We start from the raw sequence: 22,372 nt of genomic DNA on the forward strand, positions 1-22,372 counted from the left end.
GTTGAACAGGGTTTTGATGGACACCAGGGCCAACAGAGTCATGAGGTGCAAAAAAAAGAACCAAGTGATAAAAAAAAGGAAGTTGAAATTCAAATTCTATATATATATAGATATATATATATATATATATATATATATATATATATATGTATATATATTATATATATATTTATATATATTAGATTATATATATATATATATATTATATATATATAAATATATCTATATATATATATATATATATATATATATATATATACATACCCCCCCCCCAAAAAAAAAGGGCAGAAATTAAAGCCGCTTTTCATAAAGTGCAATCATTTGTAGAAGAGACCCCCCCAAAAAAGGCTCACAGGAACATTGTGTACGTATATTTTTAAAAGTGTACGTACGTACATATGTAAAAAAAAAAAAAAAAAAAAGGCAGAAATTAAAGCTGCTTTTCTTAAAATGCAATCATTTGTAGAAGACACCCCCCGAAAAGGCTCACACAGGAACATTGTGAAAAGTAGGCAGACGCAATCTTCCTTGGATAGTTACGTATGTACGTGGCCTCACTCGAAAGGTAAGCTTCCACATTTTACGTACAGTATATTTACTGTTACCATGTACACTAATATACACTTTATTTACAGGTTATATTTTGCATTTTTTTATTAATTTAGGTATTGAATGGTCCAAATTGTTGTAGTATTTCATTGTTTATAGGTCAATTTAGCTTTATTATGAAATTTACTGGGGTGTTTTTGGAGGGCTTGGAACGGATTAGCCATTTTACATGTAACATGTGGTCCAAGATACGAAAAGCTCATGATACGAAGGGCGCCTCGGAATGGATTAATTTCGTATCTCGAGGTACTGCTGTATTTGATGGGAATTGTAAAGAGTGATTAATTGTTTCTTTACTGTCCAGATGTTGGCTGTTTGATTGAGATTGAGGGTAACTGTGTATTTCTACTTGTGATTAGGTTAGTATAATATCTTTTGTAAAATGTTCTCCTGGTGTAGTTGGAGTTTCTTTGGATTGATTGTAATTTTCTATATTTACTTTTTTTCTCTTAGGTGGGGTTCATTCCAGGATTCTTTTCTTTTTGTCAGTTCGATTATTATTATAATTTAACTCCTCTTCCATTGGAAGTTCTTTTCCATGGATAACTGAATCATCTATGCTAGTGGTGGTAGTGGTTGTTATAATTTCACTTTTATTTTGTTTCGGTATTATTGGTATGAAATTTAGTTTCTATGTTTATATTATCTTGTTTGTTATTGTGCTGCTTGATGTCTTGATTTTTAGTCACATTTGAAAAGGTGGGGGTTTTGGACGGATTATTAACTCCTCTTACTTTTAGCTCAAATCTGGCTTCCATGACTGACATTCCTGTCCTATTTATTAACAACTGAAGTTCTGTGTTATATTGGTAAAATGGGCATTCTTTAGATTTCGTGTGATGGGCTAGTCCACAATTAATACATTTTGGTTGATTACAGTTCCAATTAGTGGTATGGTTATCTGATGCGCAGACCGCACATATTGCTTTATTACAGCATTTTTTGTATGTGTCCATACCTTGAGCACTGCGTACATTGTAGTGGTTTTGGAACGAAAGGACGAACTTCTCTATTTTGTCCAAGAATTTTTATTTTAAATGGTAAGTCTTGACCTGTAAATTTTATGTTGGCAATGCTGATATTTTTATTTTTTCCTTTCCTACTTGAAATCGAGTATATTTCTAAATCGTGGATGTGGTTATATCTCAATTTTAAGGAGCCTAGCAGTAGTTGTTTTGAAGGAAACTCCTGCTCGCTACTGGGTAGGATGACTGTACCCTGTACATAATTCAATGTTTCGTGGCTTGTAAGTGTTACTTATATATTATTTATTTCTGTTATACTTAAAAAAGACAATGGACTGCTTTTTATTGGTTACTTGGGTAAGCCATTCATTGTTCTTGATGTATCTGCATTCCATGTCTTGTGTTAGATATATTAAGTAATTTGTTTTCTAGTATCGCTGCTGAGATTTTGTTGTCAGCTTTGAGGATTAGAAATCTTGACCAGTTATCTGGTCCAAAGAGGTCATCAAAATGTACCAATGTGGGATTAAGTCGGTAATTTTTGTTTCTTTTTGGTCCTTGTTTTATGTATGTTGCTTGTCTATTATGATTTTTATATTTTTCTGTATTGTTGGGAGGATTATTTGTCCCTAATTCTGAATTATTGTTCATCATATATGGTTCCATTGTTACGATATTGGAGTTTACCACTTTATTTTTGTTTGTTTCTTTTTTATTTATGCACCATATTTGGTTTTCTGGCTCTGCTGCTTTACTTGGAACAGGGTGTTCCTTTATATCATTTATAGTACTTTCACTACTTGTAGCAGTACCAAGGAAATTCGGGAGTGACATGCCAATAGTCATCAACTGTGCCGAAGTTTTTCCATCACGGGGCCCAGGGGTACTCAAATCATTTATTTCAGTATTCATAAATTTGAGATGAGATTAAAAAATCTTGAAAAGATATCATTGACCCTTTGCGAAGTTAAATCTTCCGCCAATGGCACAAGTGAGAAAGGACTCCCAAATGTCCGCATCCCTACCCTACCCTACCCCAAAAGGGGATGGCATAACATGATTAGTATGGCCCAAGTGTAAGCAGAACCCGCTTCCTAGGACTAAGGGTATTACGATAATACAATTATCTCCATCCTAATCACATTATGGGCAAACTGGATAGAATGCCGAGAGTTCTATTTCTAGAATGTGGGGCCCCCCTGGAATCCGTGGTCCAGCTCCATAGAATAGTTCCGCCTGAAAAACAGGTCCGAACATTGTTGGGTAGATGATGGATCTACCACAGTTCTCACCATTTAGCTTTGGATTTACCTCCACATTAAGCCATGATATGTTTTCTTATTTATTTGCTTTCAAAAATTTTGGCAAAAATGGAAAAGTCCACAGGGACTCTTGGGTTCAAACCTGGGAAGAGATTCCTGAGGTTCGAGAGCCCCCTCACCACGTCAAGGTGGTCCCATAATGAGAGAGAGAGAGAGAGAGAGAGAGAGAGAGAGAGAGAGAGAGAGAGAGAGAGAGAGAGATGTTCGATCTAAACTTTTCTAGAAATGTCTTTCCTATTGAATTTTGAGAGAGAGAAGAGAGAGAGAGGAGGAGAGAGAGAGAGAGAGAGAGAGAGAGAGAGAGAGAGAATCTTCAATCTAAACCTTTCCCTAGAAACTGTCATTTCATGTTGAATTTTTGAATTTTTATAATTTAGAGAGAGAGAGAAGAGACTTTTTAGAGAAGGAGAGAAGAGAGAGAGATTAATGACAATCTAAACTTTCTAGAAACTCATTTCATGTAAATTTTGAAGTTTTTTATAATTTCTTTTTTGGAAATTGTATTTCTATAAAATTTTTTAATTTTTTTGAGAGAGAGAGAGAGAGAGAGAGAGAGAGAAGAGAGAGAGAGAGAGAGAGAGAGAGAGAGAGAGAATCGTTCTGTGTACACTTTTCAAAAAACTGTTATTTCATGTTGAATTTTGAATTTTTATAATTTCTTTTCAAGAAATGGTAATTTCATATCAAATCTTAATTTTCATCAGTTCTTTATTTATAGTAGAATAAATTTATATGAAAACGATTACATAGTGAATGTGCCGGACAAATAAACAGACAGGCACTCGTAACCAAGTTGTTAGGCCTAACGGGATTGAAGTCACGCATGATCTGCCAGTACCCAGAACGGTTAATAAAGCCTTCCTTCAGCTGAGGAACTCTTCACGGATGATGAGATAGAGAGTTTGAAGCTTTTTTTGGCAGAGGATAGGTAGAGGAAATTCCAACCAAAAGGTTTATTAAAGGAAATGACTGTATCGTACAGTACACTTGCACTCAATGGTGGCATTGTTTATGTGTGGGAGTTTTCACCATCCTGTGTGTAATTTTAAATTTTTTCAAGTTATTGAAACCTTTTTAATGTTTTACAGAAAGTATTGAAAGTGGGTAGTATAAAAAAGTTTGACTGGGTAAGTTGCCGTTTGCCTTGGCTCTAATGGAATTATTCCCATAAGGTATGTGTTTCAAAATCTGTGAATTTCCAATTCTGCGAGGCCGTGAATCGACCAAATTCTCGCATAATTGGGGACCGTACCGTACTCACTAAACACTAAATGCTCATAAACCCATAAACACTCATTAAACAGTGAATGAACATCCACTCATCACTCACTAACCACAAAATAAACACTTGCACACTGAACATTCACTAAACACTAACAATCATAAGACATTTACTAAACACTCACTAAACATGCACTGAATACTTATTAAACATTCACTAAACACAAACATTCACTATACCATAAACACTCACTGAATGCTTACTCATTAAACATTCGTTGAACACTAACATTCACAAAACATTTTCACTAAACTCTAAACACTAACTATACATACTTACACACTAAACATTCATTCACTAAACGCTAACATGAACTAAACCTTCACTAAACCCTGAAATTCACTAAACACTTGGCACACTCAACATTCACTAAACTCTAAACATTTGCTAAACATTCACTGAATGCTTATGCACTAAACAGTTGTTTAACACTAACATTCATATAACATTTTCACTCAACTCTAAACACTCACTGAATATTTACTCTAACATGCACTAAACACTCACTAAACATTCATTAATTACTTACACACTAAACATGCACAAAAAATTCATTAAAACCCTAAATACTAACTAAACATTCACTGAACACTTGCATAATAAAATTTGATAACATTCACAAAACACTAATCATTCAATAAACATTCACTAAACCCTAAACTAAACATTTACTCATAAACATTCAATAAACACTTACTCACTAGACCCTAAAAATTTGCTAAACACTTACTCATTAAACATTAAGAAAAATTCACTATTGCGATAATCCATGTTCAATTTGTGGGTTAGCAGACCTTTAAAAATGACCGCAAGGCTTTGCACCGCCACCCTGGTGGAAGACCACTGAACTATGTGGTATTGGTATAGAGATCACAACTCCAGGTATATACTCTCTATGGATCATACCGAGTCGCGAACATGGATGCCACCATATAGTGTATTAATTCTAATAACTAAATCATTATCTTCCATTTGTCTTCCACAGATTCAGCATTTCAGACCCCAATAAATCTTTGTCATGGCTGCTTGTGTGTTGCACAACATAATTTTCAAAAAAAAAATCCTAATGTCATGAGTGAAGCAGATCAAGAGGTCGTACCTGGTAAATGGAGTTCTGAACATATTTTACCAAGCCTGACTCGCTCAAACCAACAGACAGCAACCATGACTGGCAAGGCTCAATGTGACCACATTTGTGTTTATGTAAACACCCCTGCAGGCTCTGTTCACTGGCAGGAATCAGTGATATAAGAAAACAATAGAAAATGTCTCGTCATACTTAAGAAAATCATGTTGAAAATCTATATAAATTTCCTGAATAAAAGTTAAAACTAAAAAATATTTATATCATTACCAAATATATTTTCTCTTGAGTTGTATTCAGTGTCATATTTATCTATATCTGAAGTTCTCATATTATATAAAAAATACTGAAAATCTTTAATGCAATACGTATATATTTTACTGAAAATAGAAAATGCCTTTTCATTTTTTATACTTCAGAACATGACAACAAATTGAATGTGACTGCAATGAACTCAATAAAAAAAACATGTTGAAAAACCTGTGTAAATTTCCTGAATAAAAGTTAAAATTTAAAAATATTCATATTACCAAATATATTTTTAAGTTGTGCGTATTCAGTGTCATATTTAGTTGTATCTGAAGTTCTCAAATTTGATCAAGAATACAGAAAATCTTGGATAGAGGCAGCTGTGGATAATTAATCAAACCCTTGAGCTTTACAGGCTGTCAACACGTGGCACAGTCAGACTCACTATGCAGCCCACACTGCACACCCTGTGAGGATGCAAGTACATGACATATATTCTACTGGATGCTGTAAACTCACCATTGCTAGTTACAACTTGCATAATCAAATGCACCATGACACAGCAACTTTTGACAAGTTTTAACAGGTAGTTGTGGGATGATGGCAACTCATGCTGGCCAGCCTTGCATAGTTGCCATCACTAGCACAAAGTTATCAAACTCGTCGACCTGATTACGATTTATGCCGATTTATGGCCACTTGGTTGTAATGAGATCATAATGGAGTCTGAAATCACCAATGGGTGACCCAGGCTTAACCCTTAAATAGATAGAGAGAGAGAGAATATCATACACCTGTTATGCTCAGTATGGGGCCCAACCTGGAATGAACTTAACAGATACAGTACACTGTGAATCTTTTAATCATAAAAATCTGTATTTAGTCACAAACACACTATGAAAACATACAGTAATTAGTAAATAACTAGTGCTGCTCTACAAAAACAAACAAATTAGTGATAATTTTGTATAGAATTCCTGGAAATTTTCATAATTAATGTGGGCTGTTATCACTTAACCTTTAAACGCGGAAGCGGTAAAATAAAAATTGTCTCCCGTGTGCCGGAGGTGTTTCGGAGTGAGCGTGGAAGCGGAAAAAATATTTTTTTCACAAAATCACACCGCGCTTAGTTTTCAAGATTAAGAGTTCATTTTTGGCTCCTTTTTTTGTCATTGGCTGAAGTTTAGTATGCAACCATCAGAAATGAAAAAATTATCATTATCATATATAAATAATGCGATATATGATAGCGCAAAAACGATATTTCATATATAATTGTATTCAAATCGAGCTGTGCGCAAAACCTTTTTTTCGTTGTCATGTACACTAAATTGCGATAATTTTGGTATATAACACATTGTAAAACGATAAAAGCAACACAGAGAAAATATTATCACAAAATAATGCATGAATTCGTAATGCGCGGACGTAAACAAATATTTTTTTCAAAAATTCACCATAAATCTAAATATTGTCCTAGAGACTTCCAATTTCTTTCAAAATGAAGACATATGATTGAATATTACTATACTGTAAGAGTATTAGCTTACAATTGCAATTTTCGACCATATCTGACGAGTTAAAGTTGACCGAATGTTGAATTTTTTTATATTTTTTTTATATGCAATTATTTCAAAAATTATAAAAGCTACAACCTTCAAATATTTTTAGTTTTATTCTACATGAAATTGCGCACATTTTTCGATATATAAAACTCTATGAATGCCTATAATGAAACGGAGCAAATATTCCGAGAATGGGACGTACGCATTTCGGAGATTTGTGGCGGAGAATCCGCGCACGGAGGGAAGGAAATTTTTTTTTGAAATTCACCATAAATCTAAATATTGTGCTAGAGACTTCGAATTTGTTTCAAGATGAAGATAAAGGACTGAATATTACTAGACTGTAAGAGTTTTAGCTTACAATTGCGTTTTTCGACCATTTCGGTAGAGTCAAAGTTGACCGAACGTGGTTTTTTTTCTATTTATCGTGATTTATATGCAAATATTTCAAAAATGAGAAAAGCTACAACCTTCAATTATTTTTTGTTGTATTCTACATTAAATTGCGCACATTTTCAAATATAAAACTTTATGTAACGTCTAATTTAAGGGGGCCGGCCGGCTAATGCCATTTTTTAAGGACAGGACTTTGATATTCATACCACTTAATAAGGTGACTTGGGACATCTCCAAACAGCATATGATTTTCACCTTTGACCTTCGGTTTTGTGACTTTCAGGGCGATTTATCCCGAAAACCTAACCATTTTTCCAAATTCTATCTCCTCCCTTGATATTTAATATTAAGACCTGGGATTACTACCATATATAGACCTGATGTAGACCTCCAATCGAATGGAGAGATTTTTTTTCTAAAAGTCATTTTTTTGCTAAGATATGAATTTTTTCAATATGGTAAAAAAATAAACCAAACCCTAAAAATCAGGAGAAAAAAAATTTATAAAAAAAAGACGAAACAAAAAATTGGAAAAAAGGCTCTATTTGATTGTTCTATAATGTCGTTCTGAGTTATTACCAAATTCCAATGTTATAGCTTTAAAACTAGGTGAGAAGATAGATTTTGAAGGTCAATAAGTATAGTTTTGAGATACGGGCATTCAAAGTTTTCCTTCGTATTTCTATAAAGACAATGTTAATAAATAATGATTATTATGAATATATTTCTTTTTTGTGTATTAATTAAACCAAAACTATTTTATTTATCATAATTTAATCATAAATGATGATCCCTTTGTCATATATCGCAGCCCGGGGCACTGCTTGAGGCAAGATGGGCACTCCTTCCTACGCAATTCTCTCTCTCCCCTTCACTAACTCGGCTTATTACTGCAAATTTTCTTCTTCTGTGGTTAGCGAGATGTTTTTTTCCTTGTAGTTTTCCTCTTTGGCATGAAGAAATTCTTGCCCGAAACAAAGATAAACAAACGTAAATGCAAGAAAATGTTAGAGGTGAAACTCAAAGGTGTACTCTTTTTTTACAAAGAACAATTTAATAAATCATGATTAATATGAATTTCATATTCCATTTTGGGTATTAAAAAACCAAAACTTTTTGTTATTTATCATAAATGAAGATCTCTTGCTCAAAGATCGTAGCCTTGGGGACAGTGTGACGTGTACTGTCAGGCAAGAAGGGGGCGTTACTAAGCAACCCTTACTACGCAACCCTACCCTCTCTCTTCACTAACTACGAGTATATTATGATATTCTGTAATAATACTAGAGCGATTTTTCTTCGTCTGTATGTTAGCGAGATGTTTTCCTTGTCTTTTCCTCATTGGCATGATGAAATTCTTGCCGAAACATACATAAACATACGTAAAAGCAAGCGAATGTCAAGAGGTGAATGGAACGAGTAACTACTTGATGTCTGTGATCGCACTAATTCATCGACTGGACTTGGTAGCTGAGCCTGAAGTCTCCTTCTCGTCTCGGGGAATGTTCCTACAGATGCCTTTCTTTCCTCCCAATTTCTTTGACATCAATTATAAAAACTTACGATAATAGAAGAAATATTGCATTTTGTTGTTGGCAGATCAGTGTTTTTAGGCTTATTGAGTTATGTTAACTAATTTCCCTGTAACTACGAAAGTAAGGGGAATTTTGACGAAATATTTCGTATACGTATTCTCAATTGCCATATGAAGCTCCATGAATTTTTTCATGACTTTGCATTTTTTTCGCCCCCTTTATACCCATCCAATATAAAAGGGGTTCCGGCCGGCCCCCTTAAAATGGTGCAAACATTACCACAATCGCACGTATGATTTTTTCGGAAGAGTTACCGCGCGGACGTAAAGAAAATGTTATTTTTTTCATAAATTCACCATAAATCAAAATATTGTGCTAGAGACTTCCAATATGTTGCAAAATTAAGGGTAAATGATTTAGTATTACTAGAATATAAGCGTTTTAGCTTACAATTGCGTTTTTCGACCATTAGAATATAAGCGTTTTAGCTTACAATTGCGTTTTTTGACCATTTCGGTAGAGTCAAAGTTGACCAAAGGTTGAAAATTTGTCACATCATTTTTTATGAAAATATTTCTAAATTGATAAAAGCTACAACCATGGGTTGTTTTTAGTTGTATTGTGCATGAAATTGCGCACATTTCCGTCCATATATAAAACTTTATGTAACGGCTAATTTTAAAATGGTGCAAACATTACCACAATCGCATGTATGATTTTTTTCGGAAGAGTTACCACGCGCACATAACGAAAAAGTTTTTTCATAAATTCACCATAAATCAAAATATTGTGCTAGAGACTTCCAATTAGTTGCAAAATGAAGGTAAATGATTGAATATTACTAAACTATAAGAGTTTTAGCTTACAATTGCGTTTTTTGACCATTTCGGAAGAGTCAAAGTTGACCGAAGGTTGAAATTTTGGCACTTATTGTTATTTATATGAAAATATCTCAAAACTGATAAAAGCTACAATCATGAGTATTTTTTTGTTGTATTCTACATAAAAATACGCACATTTTCATATATAATACTCCATGTAACGGCTAATTTAAAATGGTACAAAAAGTATGTCAAAGTGACAAAATAATTTCTGAGATGTGTCACAGATACTTTTTAGTGCGGCAAGAAAGAAATTCGCGCTTGCGCGCCTGCGTAATGATTGTAAACAAACCAACACCTTGATCCGTGAACTCCCAGCATCCCCCAAGGCGCGTGATTCAAGAGTTTTCGGCTGGTAGGCCTAAAAGTATTTTTCCACAAATTTTTAAAAAAACTTTTGTATGCCGACGTAAAATACGTCCAGTCAGCACCCGAGAGACAAAAAATGTCGACGTAAAATACGTCCAGTCGGCGTTGAAGGGTTAAATACCTAGTTCTGATGATTTTTAAATCCAGTACACTGAAACTTAACAATGAACCATGGATGAGTAAATGAAGGTACAGCTCATTTCCTTCACCCAAAAATTATAACTTGTACCTTTAACTTTAATTTCATCAATTATATCGCCATCCCCTTGATTTAAACATAGACTGAAAATACAAAATGGAAATTTTACTAATAGATGTATAATCTGACTTTTCAACAAATGATTGTACCATACAATAAAAATTAATACTTACTTGAGTACATAATTCTCGAACAACAGTGCGCTGCTCTTCTGTTGAAGCCTTTTCAAACTCCTCTTGCCACAGCTTCTCCTGAGCATCCAGAATGTAACTCTCTAAGGTGTTACGAGCAGCAGCCTTTTCATTCCTTGCTCTTTCGGCAGCATTTATATCAGTCAACCTGTAACAAATTGCGGCATTACCATTCTTTCTTGCTGGTTGTGGCAGTTGATAATTAACATGTTAAAAAGAAATTGATATAGCAATAAATCAGTGGTTGAAATACCAATTATGACAAAAATAAATGAGAGTAACACTGATGTCTCCTAAAACTCAGTCTATTAAATATGTATACTTCGTTGATAGTTTAAGGGGGCCGGCCGGCTAATGCCATTTTTTAAGGACAGGATTTTGATATTCATACCACTTAATAAGGTGACTTGGGGCATCTCAAAACCACATATGATTTTCGCCTCTGACCTTCGGTTTTGTATGACGCCAGGGCGATTTATCCCAAAAATAACCATTTTTCAAATTCTATCTCCTCCCTTCATATTTAATATTAAGACCTGGGATCGCTATCATATATAGACCTGATGTAGACCTCCAATTGAATGAGGAGTATTTTTTCTAAAAGTCTTTTCTGGGCTCAGCTCGTGTCGCTGCGCGAAATATCCTTTAATCTATTATTTCTAGGGTAAATGTACTAACACATACCAGAGAATAAATAAAATAAAGAAAAAGGTCAGTATAACTGACTCGCTCACCCTCCAGGAGGTGTCGGTATGAACACTAGGCGAGTGAGACCACTACCACGAGCCAAATGCCAATAGAAATCTCCCACTACAAAAACCCTCCAAGAGGGGAGCCGACCACAGAGTGAGCAGCTCGTACTACTACTACTCCATCCCATGCTGCCGACTGCTGCGCCTCTGGTGGACATCCTTTTCAGTTAGCGCACACGAGTCACACGTGTTATTTTTCTCTCTGTGTTTTTTGTGCCCTTTCATTGGATTATCTATAATGGAGCGTGCAGCTATCGCAGCAGCTAAGTTAAGTATCAGTATTACGGTTAGTTGGTTTTTTCCGGTCCTGAGACAGTGTTTGCCGTTTTTTAGGTATAAATACGATCTCGGGGTCGGAAGCATGGCAGCATGGTTCTGCTCGTGGTGGGTTCGTTCTTGGTCTCCCATACCTAGAACATCCCTTATTTATGTACGCTCTATATTATTATCCGCTTTACGGTCTACTCAGGTTGTCATGCATGCATGTATTTTACCTTATGTAGGCTTCTTCTATCCAGACCCTAGTCCAGGTTCTTAGTATCGGCCTCTGACTAGCTTTGAGTGGTAGACTTGCCTTCGGGTTAGTCGTACACTCCTGGATTTTTTCTCCTGCTATATTGCTTTCTTTCTTTCATTTTTATTTATTTATACTGTGTATTTTGTTATAGTTAGGTTAGTTAGGCGTCTGGCTTAGCCTAGGTCCTGGCTCATTGGAGCCTATACTACCGCTCATCAGTTTTCGGGTTCTTGCTTCCCTATAGCATCTCTCTGATCAGTTGGTTTTTTTGGCCCAGTGGGCCCTATATGCTACCGCTTTTCAGTTCAGTTTTGCTTCCCGATAGCATCTCTCTGATCAGTTGGTTGTCCTAGGCTTAGTTTGTCGTATTTGGTCTTACCGCCTCGTGGTCACTTCGTGATCACGGGACAGCCAGACGCCTGTCCAGATCACAAGGGGTCTTCCCCCCCCTCCCGCTCTTCCATAGAGTCGGGCGGGGGGTGTCGGTCTGCCCATGCTCGCTCCGCATACCCGAGCCTGCCATCCCTCTCTCCCCTCAGGCGGAGGGGCTAGGGAGTCGGGACAGACCCAGACTGGTCTCGACCTCTCCGGCTTCTCGGTCCGCCGGGGGGTGGTACGTAGTGGGGGGTGCCTGCTGGCCTTTCCCCCCCTCCGCGCTACCTTGTCCGCTCCGGGCTAGCTCGAGCCTGTATGTCTTCTCGCCTTTCCCACCTTACTAGGGCTCCTTCCTGATCGGAGTCCTGGTATCCAGCGGAAAGATGTTAGTCCACCCAGTAGAGTGGACCGGAGCATACAGTGGGTCTCTGCTAACCTTACCGTATTGCTGAGTTACTACACTCCGCTACGCACTGGACTTAGTCCGGTTCGCTTGTGTTTTAGGTTTAAGTTATCTATAAGTTTATCTTAAGTACCTTAAACCATCCCCCCTCCCTTACATGTTTTTACGGATCTCTCCGGGATTATACGCCTATGCAGGCGATGCAGGGAGGGGTTTATGCCCAAATTTTTTTCCGAGCTCCGGCATGCAACGGAGTTCTTCTGTCCCTTAGTCTGTAAGTGATGTTTTTTTTAAGATACTCATGTGTCTTCCCACTTACAGGCCACCAACTGTGAGCATCCGGGATGTTCCGCCACACTTCAGGACCCATGTGGACACGAAGTTTGCCGTCCCATGCTCCATGCGCGACTCCGCACGGGGACATCCAGGTCTGGTACCATGAGACTGTACCATATGTTACGATCTGGTGAGCCAGCTTTTGGAAGGGGTAAGTATTCCATCTCCAGTAGCTGCTCCGCTTCTATTTTAGTGCTTAAGTTTTCATCATTTACTTTAACTTAGGCATCTAGTTTAAGTTATACTTTAAGTTTTAGTTTTAGTGACTCTTAAATCTAAACTACGCCCTCTCTTCCAGGCGCCGGCAGTAAGGGATACCGCACTGGCTACCCTGCGGCCTGGTCGGCGGTTTGGGAAAAACGCCGCTAAGGGACAGCCCTACATCCTGGAGAAGCGGTTGGCATTATTAATCCCCGGAGGCAAGGCGACAGGATACGTCGACCACGGTAGATGCGGCTCCGACTATCGCCTTCATCCAACACAGCTGGTTGCCTCATTAAACTGATCAAGACCAGGATATCTCTACGGATGTCGCGACCCTGGATATTAATGTTGAACCTATGGTAGGTATAGACGACCTGTTGGTCGAGGTAGGTAAGGTGGTACACCCAAGGATCACCCTTGGGCGTGACTGTTTCGTTCTACCCCTGCAACCTCTCCATCCTTCCAAGGCTTTACGGGTGACGAAATATATTCTCTCCTGACGCTTTCGGTTAGACCTAAGGTCAAGGCTAAAGTGATGACCTTGACTTAAGACTGTCGTCGTCGTCTAGGAAGACGGCTTCGCTTCATCCTCCTCCCGTAAGTCTCCGGCTGGGAATCCCGGAGCAGACAGGTCTAAAGCTTCTAGCTCCGGCTCTAAGTCCTCGAGGAGTAAATCCTCCAGAGAGAGATCTCGCACTCCGCAGAGTCACCAGTTCCGCTACCATTGGTTCCAATTCAGAGCCCCCCTCCACCTCCGCAGCAGCTCCGGCTTTGGACTCCAATGCTGGCCTGTTTTGCAACAGGTGGGCGACCTGGTTGGGTCCCTAAAAGAGTAGCATGGAACAAATGATCTCTCGTCTGTCGGATAGGATTACTTCCCAGGACTCCATTATAGCCGGGCTGAGAGAAGCCCTCTAGCCTCTCCTCCACTTTCCAACACAAGTGGAACTCAGCTTCCTCCTGTAGACTCACTACCTCCGTTCTCTATGAACACCCATGGAGAGTAGCGTCATACGCCCCCTTCCAGGACGGTCTCATCTCCATACCTGGAATTTGGGACTCGAAGAATAGAGGACTTCGAGTTCTACCCGGAAGACCTCCAGCCTCCGTTCATAGGCTACGCAAGGCTCACACCATTCGGCTATGGTTTTCGAGACGATAGGGTAACCTAAGGAGACAGTCCCTCTATTCACGTGACCAGGCTCAGAGAGAATGGCTCAGGTTGTTTAGAGGACATGGATTGTTCTAATACCAAGATACAACGTTTAAGAGTCCCTTTACCATTTCACAATGGAGAGAGTACCCCGCTCCGTTCCTAACCAAGATCGCGAGGTGACCATCCCAGCGGCCCAGAAGGGGGAACCTATACCGCAGTTGAAGGAAGCAGATCCCACATCTCCGTTGCTCCCTTCAGGTGGAGAATTGTGGGAAGACTTGCCGAACATTCTCAGCTGCAAACTCAAACCGGACTGTGCTATGGAGCAGTTTGGTGAAAAGCTACCCAGGCTCCCAGAGAGCCTTATTCAGGCTGAATTGACACAAAATTGCGACTAGCCAGATCGATCAATTCTATTGGCCATGTCCTGAGGTAGCAACATGGCTTATGGATCAGAACCGATTTTTAAGCTCATGACCAAAGCCCTGACTCAAACGGTACAGTCAGATATGTTTGAGTTTGCCACTGCTCGGACGAATTGTAGGAAGAACATGTCCTACAAGAGGCAACCATCGGCATGAACCGAATAGTTACTCTCGTCGTAGCATCTGGGGAGCAGATCTCTTCCCAGAAGCTATGGTTAAGGAAGTCCAGTCAGAGGCTACGAGGTTGAACCAGAGCCAATTAAGGACCGTTGGGCCTTACGGCTAAGAGGAGGCAAGACCTGACACCTAAAGGTAAGGGACAAAGGAAACCCAGGCGTTTCCAACCTTACCCAGAAAAAGCAACCACTCTTTTCTCAACAAGTTTTCAACGGTACCGTTAGTGCAGACAGCCCGAACCCTCCCACTTCTAAAGGTCAATCACAGCCAATTTATGTGATATCCCCTCAGCCTCAGCCCTCCACCTCTTACGCCATCTCTCCAGCTTACAATCAATCCTTCGAGAGTCAAGCTTCACAGAAGTATGACCGCTCGGGTAAGGGAGGCAGAGGTAAGCGGTCCTTTCGTGGGAGAGGATCGGGAGGCCCCTTTAATAGGGGAAAGCACTTCAGAGGAGGCCGAGGCGGTTACCAGAACAATGAAGAACTTCAGGTAGGAGGGAGGCCGTTTCACTTTCGCCACCGGTGGAACTTCAGCCAATGGGCTCAGAGCATAGTGTCAAAAGGGCTGGGTTGGAGCTGGTTGACGAACCCACCTCCAGCCAGTCCTTTCCGTCAACTTCCTTCCAAAGAATTGACAGAGTACGCAGAGGACCTCCTTCAGAAAGGAGCTATAGCGAGAGTCAAGAGATTAAAATTTCAAGGTCTTCTTGTTCAGCGTGCCAAAGAAAGGCTCACAAAAATAAAAAAGAGGGTAATCTTAGACTTGTCCCGCTTAAACTTAGCCATCCGCTGCGACAAGTTCAAGATGCTCACGATCTCACAGGTGCGGACCTTACTTCCCCGTGGGGCCGTCACCACCTCTATCGATCTTACAGACGCCTACTATCATATCCCTATTGCAAGACACTTCCGTCCGTATCTGGGTTTCAAGATAGGAGACCAGACATTCTCCTTCAAGGTAGTTCCATTCGGACTCACGTGGCACCCAGAGTGTTCACGAAGCTAGCGGAGTGGTAGTGCAACAACTCAGATCACAAGGGATTATGGTAGTAGCGTATCTCGACGATTGGTTGATCTGGGCCCCAACAGTCGAGGAATGCAACAGAGCTACACTGAAAGTGATTCAGTTCCTGGAATATCTAGGCTTCAAGATAAACAGGTCCAAATCAAGACTCACTCCAGAGTCAGACTTCAGTGGCTGGGCATTCAATGGAATCTATCCTCCCACACTCTGTCGATTCCATCAACCAAAAGGAAAGAAATAGCGAAGTCAGTCAAGCAATTTCTAAGTCACAAACTAGCGTCAAGGAGAGCTCAGGAAAGGATCCTGGGTTCTCTCCAGTTTGCATCAGTGACGAACGTCTTAATGAAAGCCAAACTGAAAGACCTAACCAGAATCTGGCGCTCGCGAGCAAATGTCAGATCCAGGGACAAATTATCCTCAGTGCCTCTGATTCTAAAGAATCGACTTCGGCCGTGGGCGAGAGTCAAGAATTTGTCAATGTCAGTACCCCTTCAGTTCCCTCCACCAGGGATCACCATCCACACAGACGCGTCCTTAAGCGGCTGGGGGAGGGTATTCCCAGAGTCAAAAAGGTTCAAGGGACTTGGTCACCTCAGTTCCGTCAGTTCCATATAAACGTACTGGAGGCAATGGCAGTGTTCTTGACTCTAAAGAGGTTACGCCCACCAAAGTACTCCCACATAAAGCTAGTCCTGGACAGCGCAGTGGTAGTACATTTGTATAAACAGAGGAGGCTCCAAGTCACGTCATCTAAATCACGTCATGTAGCCATCTTCTCCCTGGCAGACAAGTTCAGTTGGCATCTTTCCTCACTCACATAGCTGGAGTGAGAAACGTCATAGCAGACGCCCTATCCCGATCAGTACCCTAGAGTCGGAATGGTCACTGGACAACAGTCGTTCCAATGGATCCTCAAAGAGTCCCAGGGCTACAGGTGGATCTCTTGCATCCCAAGCGAACCACAAACTACCGTGTATGTAGCCCCCAACCTGGACCCTCTGGCCTATGCCACGGACCGCCCTGGCTCTAGACTGGAACAAACTGGGAGAAGATTTATGTCTTCCCTCCAGTGAATCTCCTCATGAAAGTATTGAACAAACTCAGGACATTCAAGGGTCAAGTGGCTCTAGTAGCCCCAGACTGGCCGAAGAGCAACTGGTATCCTCTAATTTTGGAGCTGGGCCTTCGTCCTCTTCGGATCCCCAGTCCCAAGCTCTCCCAGTCAGTACAAACGAAGACTGTGTTCGCTTCCTCAAGGATTCTCAAAACCCTAACTTTATGGATTTCATGAAGTTTGCGGCAAAAAAGAGATGCGAATATTGACCCTCAGAATATTCTCTTCTTGGAATCCGAAAAAAGGGATTCAACTTTGAGACAGTATGATGCCTGCTGTCAAAAAAGTTAGCAATCTTCCTGAGAGAATCGGATATTTAGAATCATGACAGTTAATTTCAGCTATATCCTTTTTCAGATCCTTATTTGAAAAAGGTTTAGCAGCTAGCACGATACGACAAACAAGTCAGCTTTGAAAAAGATATTTCAATTTGGATTCAACATAGACTTGACGGATTCCTACTTCTCGTCTATTCCTAAGGCATGTGCTAGGCTTAGGCCTTCTGTAAGGCCTACGTCAGTTTCATGGTTCTTAAACGATGTTCTAAAACTGGCTTCCGAAACCGATAATGACACATGCTCGTTTATAATGCTCTTAAGGAAAACACTATTTTTATTAAGCTTAGCTTCAGGAGCAAGAATTTCAGAACTGTCGGCTCTATCCAGGGATCCGGATCATATTCAATTCCTTCCCACAGGGGAAGTCCTACTTTCTCCGGAACGTTAGCTTTTTAGCAAAGAATGAAGATCCTTTGATGAGGTGGGAACCTTGGAAGGTACTGCCCCTTCCACAAGATGTATCCCTTTGCCCAGTTTTTAACCTTACGAGCCTTTCTGTCCAGGACCTCCTCATCTTCATCGGGTCCCCTCTTTAAGAGGGAAAAAGGTGGAACTTTATCCATTAAAGGTATCAGGCAGCAAATCCTGTACTTTATTAAGCAAGCCAATCCTGACTCTTTCCCGAAAGCACATGATGTCAGGGCAGTAGCCACCTCAATTAATTATTTCCAACATATGAACTTCGATGAGTTGAAAAAGTATACTGGATGGAAATCGCCGACAGTGTTCAAACGTCACTACCTTAAATCCTTGGAAGCTCTGAAATTCCCAGCAGTAGCAGCGGGTAACATAGTTTTCCCCTGACTCTAGCTAATTTGTAGTAGAAGATTCAGTCCTCCTTTCTACCTGCCTCACCCAAAAGTTCGTCTATTCCTACCTTGTTCATTTGCATTCACCTTGTGTCTTAGCTGCTTTTATGATAGTGTAATGGGTGCCCCTTATTGTCTGGCTAGGGACACTCACAAATGATTATAAACATTGATTTCATGGATGTTTCCCCTTATTTTTATGCTAGGGGATACCATCATATTATAATGGTTACGGGTTTTTGTATATTAAGTCATATACATTCCTTTATATATTATTATCGTTGTTATTTATATTAAATTGCTATTATACTTTTGATACATGCTGGTTACACGGTATCATTTGATACATGTAAGTCATTTTACCTGTATATAGTAAATTACCTTATGTTAACAAACATGATTAGATTTAAGGGTAATTAAGCATATTTATAATTTTATACCCCTGTGTATATGTATCTTTTAGCAATTATATTCTTTTTATATATATTTTATCTTTTATTTGAGACCTATTCTGATTTACTTTTGTTTACAATCTTGTGCTATTTCTCTGGTACGATTTCGCGCAGCGACACGAGCTGAGCCCAGAAAAGGGATTTTGACGTAAGGAAAAATCTATTTCTGGGCGATTGGCTCGTGTCGCCAGCGAAATCCCACCCTACCCATCCCTTCGCCCAAGATTGTCTGCTAACTTCAGGATGGCCACCACAGAGGCGCAGCAGTCGGCAGCATGGGATGGAGTAGTAGTAGTACGAGCTGCTCACTCTGTGGGTCGGCTCCCCTCTTGGAGGGTTTTTGTAGTGGGAGATTTCTATTGGCATTTGGCTCGTGGTAGTGGTCTCACTCGCCTAGTGTTCATACCGACACCCTCCTGGAGGGTGAGCGAGTCAGTTATACTGACCTTTTTCTTTATTTTATTTATTCTCTGGTATGTGTTAGTACATTTACCCTAGAAATAATAGATTAAAGGATATTTCGCTGGCGACACGAGCCAATCGCCCAGAAATAGATTTTTTCCTTACGTCAAAATCCCTTTTTTTGCTAGATATGAATTTTTCATTATGGTAAAAAAATAAACCCTATAAATCAGGAAGAAAAAAAAATGGAAAAAAGGGCTTGATTTGATTGTTCTATGATGTCTTTCTGAGTTACATACCAAATTCCAATGTTATAGCTTTAAAACTAAGTGAGAAGATAGATTTTGAAGGTCAATAAATATAGTTTTGAGATATGGGCGTTCAAAGTTTTTCTTCGTATTTTTATAAAGACAATGTTAACCCTCTTACACCGATTGGACGTATTAAATGTCGAGATAAATTGTCTCCTGGGTGCCGATTGGACGTATTAAACGTCGACAAAGTTTTTTAAAAAATTTGCAGAAAAATACTTATAGGCCTACCAGTCAAAACCTTTTGAATCACACGCCTTGGGGGATGCTGGGAGCTCACGGATCAAGGCGTTGTTTTGTTTACAATCGTTACCCAGGCACGCAAGCGCGAATATCTTTCTTATCGCACTAAAAAGTATCAGTGACACATCTCCAAAATTATTTCGTACTTTGACATAATTTTTGCACAATTTTAAATTAGCCGTTACATGGAGTATTATATATGAAAATGTGAGCAATTTCATGTAGAATACAACAATAAAATACTTGTGATTGTAGCTTTTATCAGTTTTGAAATATTTTCATATAAATAACGATGTGCCAAAATTTCAACCTTTGGTCAACTTTGACTCTACCGAAATGGTAGAAAAACGCAATTGTAAGCTAAAAGACTTATATTCTAGTAATATTCAATTATTTACCTTAATTTTGCAACAAATTAGACATCTCTAGCACAATATTTCAATTTATGGTGAATTTATGAAAAAAACTTTTTCCTTACGTCGCGCGGTAACTCTTCCGATAAATTTTTTCGTAAGATTGTCGTAATGTTTGCACCATTTTAAATTTGCCGTTACATAGTTTTATATATGGAAATCTGCGCAATTTCATACACAATACAACTAAAAACAACCCATGGTTGTAACTTTTATCAGTTTTGAAATATTTTCATATAAATAACGATAAGTGCCAAAATTTCAACCTTCGGTCAACTTTGACTCTACCGAAATGGTCGAAAAACGCAATTGTAAGCTAAAAACTCTTATATTCTAGTAATATTCAATCATTTACCTTCACTTTGCAACAAATTGGAAGTCTCTAGCACAATATTTCAATTTATGGTGAATTTATGGAAAAAAAAAAAAAAAAACTTTTTCCTTACGTCCGTGCGGTAACTATTCCGAAAAAAATAAAAAAATTTTTGTGCGATTGTCGTAATGTTTGCACCATTTTAAATTAGCCGTTACATAAAGTTTATGTATGAAAATGTGCGTAATTTCATGTAGAATACAACAAAAAATTATTGAAGGTTGTAGCTTGTCTCATTTTTTAAATATTTGAATATAAATCACGATAAATAGAAAAAAAACCACGTTCGGTTGACTTTGACTCTACCGAAATAGTCGAAAAACGCAATTGTAAGCTAAAACTCTTACAGTCTAGTAATATTCAGTCATTTATCTTCATTTTGAAACAAATTTGAAGTCTCTAGCACAATATTTAGATTTATGGTGAATTAAATAAAAAAACTCCTTCCCTATGAACGCGGATTCTCTGCCGCAAATCTCCGAAATGCGTTTTATATATGAAAATGTGCGCAATTTTATGTAGAATATAACAAATAATAATTGAAGGTTGTAGCTTTTCTCATTTTTGAAATAGTTGCATAAAAAAATTTTTTTAAAGAAAATTCGACATTTGGTCAACTTTAACTCACCGAAATGGTCGAAAACTGCAATTGTAAGCTAAAACTCTTACAGTATAGTAATATTAAATTATTTATCTTCATTTCAAAACAAATTGGAAGTCTCTAAAACAATATTTAGATTTATGGTGAATTTTTTAAAAAAGCATTTTTTTACGTCCGCTCGTTACGAATTCATACATCATTTTGTGATAATATTTTCCGTTAGCTTTAACCGTTTTGCTCACAGCTCGATTTGAATATAATTATATATGAAATTTTGTTTTTGCGCTATCATATATCGCATTATTTATATATGATAATTATATCTTTTTAATTTCTGGTGGTTGCATACTAAACTTCAGGCAATGACAAAAAAAAGGAGCCAAAAATGAACTCTTAATCTTAAAAACTAAGCGCGCTGTGATTTTTTGAAAAAATATTTTTTCCGCTTCGGGGCTCACTCCGAGACCCCCTCGGCATACGGGAGACGATTTTTATTATACCCTTTTGGCGTAAGAGGGTTAATAAATAATGATTATTATGAATGTATATTTCTTTTTTGTGTATTAATAAACCAAAACAATGTTATTTATCACAATTTAATCATAAATTATGATCCTTTTGCTCATATATTGCAACTCTCTCTCTCTCTCTTTCTCCTTCACTAACTCTGCTTATTACAGCGAATTTTGTTCTTCTGTATGTTAGCGAGATGTTTTCCTTGTATTTTTCTCTTTGGCATGATGAAATTCTTGTTGAAACAGATGAAATTCTTGTTGAAACAAAGATAAAAAAAACGTAAATGCAAGAGTATGTCAGGAGGTGAAACTCGAAGGTGTACTCTCTTTTTTACAAAGACTTAATAAATCATGATTATTATGAATATCATATTCCTTTTTGGGTATTATTAAACCAAAACTATGTTAATTATCATAAATGAAGATACCTTTGCTCAAAGATCGTAGCCTGGGGCACAGTGTGACGTGTGCGTCAGGCAAGACGGGGGCGTTACTTACTACGCCACCCTCCCTCTTTCTCTTCACTAACTACGCTAATATCGCGCATACTATGATATTCTGTAATCATATTAGAGCAAATTTTCTTCGTCTGTATGTTAGCGAGATGTTTTTTGCTTGTCTTTTCCTCATTGGTATGATGAAATTCTTGCCAAAACAAAGATAAACATACATAAAAGCAAGCGAATGTCAGAGGTGAAACTTGAACGTGTAGACTACTTGGGGTTTGTGCTCGCACTGAATCGTGGTTGAACTTGGTAGCTGACTGACTTCCCTTCTGCGACT

At 38.6% G+C, this 22,372-nt stretch overlaps 2 protein-coding genes across 2 annotated transcripts in view; one reads left to right on the forward strand and one right to left on the reverse strand.

Moving 5' to 3' along the window:
- LOC135225788 (hypoxia up-regulated protein 1-like) overlaps positions 1–22,372 on the forward strand; it is a gene marked incomplete in the record, with an annotated part of 558,991 nt that overhangs the window by 222,641 nt on the left and 313,978 nt on the right.
- Positions 10,489–22,372, reverse strand: part of LOC135225321 (hypoxia up-regulated protein 1-like) — a 124,389-nt gene continuing 112,505 nt past the window's right edge. Inside the window, exon 8 of the mRNA XM_064264653.1 lies at positions 10,489–10,795. Coding sequence (XP_064120723.1) covers positions 10,504–10,795 — 292 coding nt within the window. The 3' untranslated portion in view covers positions 10,489–10,503. The remainder of the gene's footprint in view (positions 10,796–22,372) is intronic.

The sequence above is a fragment of the Macrobrachium nipponense genome, chromosome 13, assembly GCF_015104395.2.
Source record: "Macrobrachium nipponense isolate FS-2020 chromosome 13, ASM1510439v2, whole genome shotgun sequence".
Taxonomy (NCBI): Eukaryota; Metazoa; Arthropoda; class Malacostraca; order Decapoda; family Palaemonidae; genus Macrobrachium; species Macrobrachium nipponense.